At 33.3% G+C, this 7,752-nt stretch overlaps 1 protein-coding gene across 1 annotated transcript in view; it reads right to left on the reverse strand.

The window, feature by feature from the left end:
- Positions 1-7,752, reverse strand: part of LOC111717204 (cleavage and polyadenylation specificity factor subunit 6) — a gene marked incomplete in the record, with an annotated part of 18,609 nt that overhangs the window by 3,926 nt on the left and 6,931 nt on the right. The window contains 4 exon segments of the mRNA XM_023492710.1: positions 2,459-2,522; positions 4,253-4,713; positions 4,832-4,902; positions 5,849-6,014. Of these exon segments, the coding sequence (XP_023348478.1) occupies positions 2,459-2,522; positions 4,253-4,713; positions 4,832-4,902; positions 5,849-6,014 (762 nt within the window).

Genomic DNA, 7,752 nt, shown 5'->3' on the forward strand with positions numbered 1-7,752 from the left:
GGGGGGGGGGGAAGGGCCATTGACTTAAGAAATATAAATAATATAAAATATTAAATGTATTTTATCTGTTTTGAAAGGTAAAATGTTCCTAAAAATTATTTTGTTTTTATTATATATGTTTCCACGCAGCAGCTCTTGTTGAGTAGTTTGAAAATGCCGCCAACAATATTTCAGCGCCGCTAAAATCTGTATTTTTCCTAAACCGCCGTGAACTGTAACGAAGATGTTGAAAAGCTAATATAACAAACAGGATATTATTAATCTAATGGATACACTGGCAGTCAAGTTGGATACAGCAAGGTATAATGGATACAAAGTTTATACTGAATACAAATCAGTCTAATTAGATACAAGGATTACTGGATACACAATATCGTCAAGTTGGATACAGCAAGGACAATACAGTCAAGGTTGAATACAGCAAGAACAATAAAGTCAAGTTGGATACAGCAAGGTCAATACACAGTCAAGTTCGATACAGCAAGGACAATATACAGTCAAGTTGGATACAGCAAGGACAATAATACAGTCAAGTTGGATACAGCAAGGATTACTGGATACACAATATCGTCAGGTTGGATACAGCAAGGAGTACTGGATACACAATACTGTCAGGTTGGATACATCAAGGAGTACTGGATACACAATATCGTCTGGTTGGATACAGCAAGGAGTAGTGGATACACAATACTGTCAGGTTGGATACAGCAAGGAGTACTGGATACACAATATCGTCAGGTTGGATACAGCAAGGAGTACTGGATACACAATACTGACAGGCATGGATACATCAAGTAGTACTGGATACACAATGTCGTCAGGTTGGATATAACTAGAAATTAAGAACTAATCCTATGAACTAAAAAAACGGGTGTCGACTCTTTTCCTGTTTCTAATCTGATACGTCGAACCGTCGTTAAAAAGTTTCTTATCTATTTTATTTTTGTCAATTTTTACGCATTTTAATTAGACAATTTCCTACCCCGGTACAGTGGTACACGTAAATAAAGTAAATTTAGATACAAATGACGACCAAGAAAAATAAAATGAAAAATATAACATCATTCAGCAACTCAATATAATTTGATTAAATTAAACGCGCTTTATATATATATAATATACAAGTGAAAAAGAAAAAAAAACAATCTGAAATCATTATACAATGTATTCTTTACTTTACTCGCCAGCCCCTCTCTCCATATCTCGGCCCTTTTTATCCCTAAGCCTCCCCCCCTCCTTTTTAAAACGGTTTTTTGCCGTGACATTAGATTTAAGATTGATGTATAGTTAGATTCACAATACAGGCAGCAATATCTTACAAGAATAATTTTCAAACTTTGAGTTTTCAAACTTTGATAGTTTTCAAACTTTGATAGTTTTCAAACTTTAAAAGTTTTCAAACTTTCATAATTTTTTAACTTTGATAGTTTTCCAACTTTGATCGTTTTCAAACTTTGATAGTTTTCAAATTCTGATAGTTTTCAACCTTTGATAGGTTTCAAACTTTGATAGTTTTCAAACTTTGATAGTTTTCAACCTTTGATAGGTTTCAAACTTTGATAGTTTTCAAACTTTGATAGTTTTCAAACTTTGTTAGTTTTCAAACTTTGATAATTTTTTAAACTTTAATAATTTTCAAACTTTGATAGTTTAAAAACTTTGAGTTTTCAAACTTTGATGGTTTTCAAATTTAATAGTTTTCAAACTTTGATAGTTTCAAATTTTCATAGTTTTTACGCTTTGATAGTTTTCAAACTTTGATAGTTTTTAAACTTTGATAGTTTTCAAACTTGGAAAATTTTTGAAGTTTGATAGTTTTCAAATTTTGATAGTTTTCAAACTTACTATAATAGCTCACAAACTTATTAAGTGTACAAACTTTTAATCATTATATCTTTGCAACCTGAAGTCGGAGACCAATAATATTTCAAACTATGTGTTCTACTAAATCAAAGAAGGTTCTAAATATTGGTAAGATACAGGGTCACGAATGGTGAAACTTCAGAGACGACTTTTAGGAAGTTGTTTAGTTCGTTTTCTAGCATTCAGAATTCCTAGTGGGCCAAAACCAATGAGGTTATAGTGTATAGAGTGATGATGTACGCTAAACCTTAACAAATTGTGTAGTCCATGAACCATACCTAGAGTGTACTGCATATTTGATTATTATAAGGAGATTCTGGCTTAACCTATAGTATATCATTATTAGTAAACAGTTGTAAGTGTACAGTAAAGCTAGCTGAGTGCACTCAGGTAGGAAACTATCATCCCCCTGGCCAGAACTAGCTTCCTTCTTCGATTGACCATTCAGTAAACCATTAAAATACTCATTTGAATGCAGAAACCAAAAATCAAGCTACAAATCTTAATATTTTTAGAGTTTTGAGTCGTCTTTACAGTTTCATCCTTTGTGGGTAACTCTGTATTAAAGTTTCTCGCTATGCTCGCGTGTTCCTACCTACACTGGAAGTAGAGACAGTAGAGGACACCTCGGCTTGGGCTGATGTAAATATAACCCGTTCCTACAATATTATTAATTAGTAATTATTATTCAGATAATTACAAGATAATGATAATTATAATAATTGATGGTCGATGGTCGGAAAAATGGTTTTATGGATATATTAAAAGATTGAATGGGTTTAATCCAAGTATTTAAATGAATCTTACATTTAAAAAATATAAATTTCAATAAATTTTGCATTTCCATTGATTTATTAGCTTTATGTGTTTATCATAAAGTTTTAAATTCATCTTTTAAATTTCTCACTGAATAAAGGTGGTGATAAAATTAAGAGTTTAAGGGGGAATAAGATGCAAGGGTATATTTTACTGTGGGAGGCAAAAGACGGGAGGTAGAAAAGATGGAGTGAAAGTATGGCAGGAGGGAGAGGGTTGTTGTCAAGAAAAAATACCGAAATTTTAATTCTTTATTATGTAGAATCCTTATACAATCCTAAAATTATAACCTTAGAAATGAAATACAAAACGTATCATCTTAAGAGCTTTAAATGAAGCCAAATAGTATTGTAAGTAGGAATAAATTAAAATTTTGCCCGGTCTCCGCACCACCATTTTGTTTGTTTACATCTCCATTTTACTATAGTAGCAGGGTGGGGGATAGGGAAAGGGGGAAACCTACATAATGTATTTCTTATCATATTACCTAGAGTGAAAGGAAATGAACTCGTATCTAATAATCATTAAATCTTTAAACTGAGTCTGCTTAACAAATTCACTATTCATTAACAGGGGGTGGTAGGGGGATGGGTGGAGGGAGGGGTAGGGTAGAATTGAGTTAACTCCCCGAAACCCTACGTAGCTAAAATGTTGAGCGTTCTCTTGATTTAGACTGAATGTTGTTTAAGTAAGAAATATTATAAAATAAAATTTATTCTTTAAACAAATGCCTTGGAAATATTAAACTTACTTTTTAATTAGTATATTTGTATTTATTATAAAATTGAATTTTAATTAGACAATTATTTTAATTTTAAAATTATCTTTTCACATCAAATTACAATTGCTTTTAACGTTTGAACATGTAATTTTTATAATTTTAATTATAAACATTATAATTAGAAGTTTAATAATATACATGCATACAGCCAGGAACAGAAAACTGAGATATGAATGTCATCTTCGTTTTTGTTTTTATGATTTGTAATTGTTGTAGCTGATGACATTTAATGGTTCAAAGTAAAGAAAAGATAAATTAACTGTTTTCCCTGGTTCATACTGTAGTTAATTATACATTTTTGCTTGGTTTTTAAGCATGCTATTGACATGTGCAGTAAGTTTTTTAAATGGTACTTTTTTACAAGGCTGGTCAACGCTTTGTTTATGAACAGAAAGAACCGAGTCTTTAAAAAAGAACAGAACGGAAGAAAACAGATGAAGAAATTAAATAAGTAGAAACTGAAAATAAAATAAAATAGTTGGAACCAATAATCTGAGGAATAAACGTCGTCTTTGATCTTTCTTTTACTCAACAATATTGCTGTTCAATTGAAAATTACGAACGCACAGTGTATTTTGGTTCCAACCAAGCTACCTGGAGAAACTTTCTTTAACGAACGCAGACTTGAGAAAATTAACGTAAACTTTCTTAACGAACGGAACGTATAGTTATTAGAAAGACAGGAATTGTTATAATTAATTAACCTGTTCGTTAATTTAACAAACCGATAACGAAGGGTTGAAATAAGTACAAGCGTGTCCAGCCCTAGACTGTCGTCACTAGATCTTTTACCTGGATATTCCGAGGATGGTTGGGAGACCTTTCTCCGAACCCGACACGAAGCCGGTCACTTAATCCTGAATTGTTGGCTGAATGCGGGGGGTTGAAGGAGGTCGGGGGGTGGGGGGCTGTATAGGAGGTTGGAGGGTACCCCTGGACTCCAGGGAAAGGAGGTCTGTATGGGTCCGAAGGAGGCAGGAGGGAGCCTGGAGGAGGATAGAGGCCCGGATATTGCCCAGATAATCCACCTGGGTGACCAGGTGGTAGTCCAGCAATATGACCGGGTGGTAGGCCGGCCGGGAGACCGGCTGGTAGTCCGGCTGGGTGACCAGGTGGTAGTCCAGCTGGGTGACCAGGTGGAAGTCCGGGTAGATGACTGGGTGGTAGTCCGGCTGGGTGACCGGGCGGTAAGGTGCCCGGATGCCCAGGTGGTAGTCCAGCCGGGTGACCGGGTGGTAGTCCACCAAGAGAATCTAAAAAGAAATTTAAATCAGCGAAAATAATCTAAATATTATGAAATAAATAAATAAATGAAAAAAACGAAAAATCAATAAATTTATCGAATATGAATCGATCAAATAAAGACTTGACCTTTATGAAGTCCTGCCAGGTATCTTGCTTCAGCTGCTCTTAGCTCACCAAGTCTATGACTTTCAGCTAACCTAGACATAACAAGATAAATTTGTGCCAAATATAATTAAGTTTATCTAAACCAAACCAAATATAATTAAGTTTATCTAAACCAAACCAAATATAATTAAGTTTATCTAAACCAAATCAAATATAATTGAGTTTATTTAAATTAAACCAAATATAATTAAGTTTATCTAAACTAAACCAATTATAATTCAGTTTATAAACCAAATATAATTAAGTTTATCTAAACTAAACCATTTATAATTGAGTTTATCTAAACTAAACCAAATATAATTAAGTTTATCTAAACTAAACCATTTATAATTGAGTTTATCTAAACTAAACCAAATATAATTGAGTTTAAACTAAAGTAAACCAAATATAATTGAGTTTATCTAAACTGAACCAAATGTAATTGAGTTTATCTAAACCAAACCAAATATAATTGAGTTTATCTAAACTTAACCAAATATAATTCAGTTTATCTAAACTAAACCAAATATAATTCAGTTTATCTAAACTAAACCAAATATGATTCAGTTTATCTAAACTAAACCAAATATAATTCAGTTTATCTAAACTAAACCAAATATGATTCAGTGTATCTAAACTAAACCAAATATAATTCAGTTTATCTAAACCAAACCAAATATAATTGAGTTTATCTAAACTAAACCAAATATAATTAAGTTTATCTAAACTAAACCAAATATAATTAAGTTTATATAAAGTAAACCAAATATAATTAAGTTTATATAAACTAAACCAAATATAATTAAGTTTATCTAAACTCAACCAAATATAATTAAGTTTATCTAAACCAAACCAAATATATGAAGTTTATCTAAACTAAACCAAATATAATTAAGTTTATCTAAACCAAACCAAATATATGAAGTTTACCCGAACCAAACCAAATATAATTAATTAATCTTAAAGTTTATTTTTTTCCTTCTGATTTAGCCCACTTACCTCTGATAGTCCAAACCCTTCTGAATCTCTCGGTCCATCATATCTTCGTATATACTCCTGTAGGGACCAAGAGGACCTCCTCCAGGTCCTGCTAAGGACCCAGGGGGCGGCAGGGCCCCAGGTGGAAGGGAAAAAGAACCAGGAGGGGGGCCGAGAGTTGACATTCCTAAATTAAATAAAAATATAAAATATAATTTAATGTTTAAATGACGCCTAATTTGTCTGATTGAAAGATCATTAAAATTATTAGTAGGTTCTGATCGGTCTATATAGATCAGTGCACGCACTCTAACAGGAATATAGATCAGTGCACGCACTCTAACAGGAATATTGACCAGTGCACGCTCTCTAACTGGAATATGAATCAGTGCACGCTCTCTAACAGTAATATAAATCAGTGCACGCTCTCTAACAGGAATATAAATCAGTGCACGCTCTCTAACAGGAATATAAATCAGTGCACGCTCTCTAACAGGAATATAAATCAGTGCACGCACTCTAACAGTAATATAAATCAGTGCACGCTCTCTAACAGGAATATAGATCAGTGCACGTTCTCTAACAGGAATATTGACCAGTGCACGACTCTAACAGTAATATAAATCAGTGCACGCTCCCTAACAGGAATATAAATCAGTGCACACTCTCTAACAGGAATATAGATCAGTACACGCTCTCTAACAGAAATATAAATCAGTGCACGGTCTCTAACAAGAATATAGATCAGTGCACGCTCTCTAACAGAAATATAAATCAGTGCACGCTCTCTAACAGGAATATAGATCAGTGCACGCACTCAAACAGAAATATTGACCAGTGCACGCTCTCTAACAGGAATATAAATCAGTGCACGCACTCTAAGAGTAATATAAATCAGTGCACGCTCTCTAACAGGAATGAACAGAATTTTATTAAATATCGGAGAAAAATTCGATTTCAATGAATTTAAAAAGATTTTTGGAGAAAAGAAAGGAACAGACGTGGTTGAAATAAATTATATTAAAATCATAATAACTAAAAAATGCGGACTGGTGGGCGCCAAAATATGGGATATAATATTTCTAGTATTTTTAATTGGGGTTGCCCTTCATAAAGGATTTACATGGGAGGGAGGGGCGGAGGGGTGATTATTGTAAATATATGGTAAATACATTTGGTTTTAAGCTTAAAAAAGGGGAAATATTGGCTGGGCACCCCCTCTGTCTTCGACCCTAAGGGAGGGGTAGGAGGATGGGTAGAAGGAGGGCAAGGGCGTATACAGAAATAAATGTAGGGGGGGGCAAGATTTGCGCGAAGCGCAAAAATTTTTTTGCCCCCCCCTAGGAGCTCCTAGGGGGGGGGCAAAATTCGAACTGTAAATTCATAACACTTGGCTTCTTGGATATCAGGCATAAGTATAAGATACTTAAAAGGCACACATACAGTCCAAATAATTACCTTCTAAGCATTGTTTCTAAAAAATCTTAATAATTTTATTATACTTTTATAGGTATATTTAGTATTTAAACTAGAGATAGTAAAAGACATTTTTGAAAATAAAAACTTAACTTAAACTTAAAATCTATGAGATGAAAAGAAGTACAAAGGTCCAGAAAATAATTATGACTTGTAAAAGTTTCTGTTGTGAAAAAAAGTAGGAGTACAATTGCTGCAATCTAAGAATGAATGATAACTCAAGGCTTATAAATAACAGTATTTGATTCATGATAATTATTAATCAGCAATTCACAGATACCAGTCACAACGGCAACTTTTAACAGACTCACATCACTACTAAACAAGACTAGCATATAATGTAAAGTGTGTGAGCTGTACAAATGTATGCAGACTGTGTGTTCTCTGAACCCAACTAAACTCTGTGTACTCTGTGAACTTAAAAGTTAAAATTAGGTTAGGTTGGTTAG

The sequence above is a fragment of the Eurytemora carolleeae genome, unplaced genomic scaffold, assembly GCF_000591075.1.
Source record: "Eurytemora carolleeae unplaced genomic scaffold, Eaff_2.0 scaffold1032, whole genome shotgun sequence".
Classification (NCBI taxonomy): Eukaryota; Metazoa; Arthropoda; class Copepoda; order Calanoida; family Temoridae; genus Eurytemora; species Eurytemora carolleeae.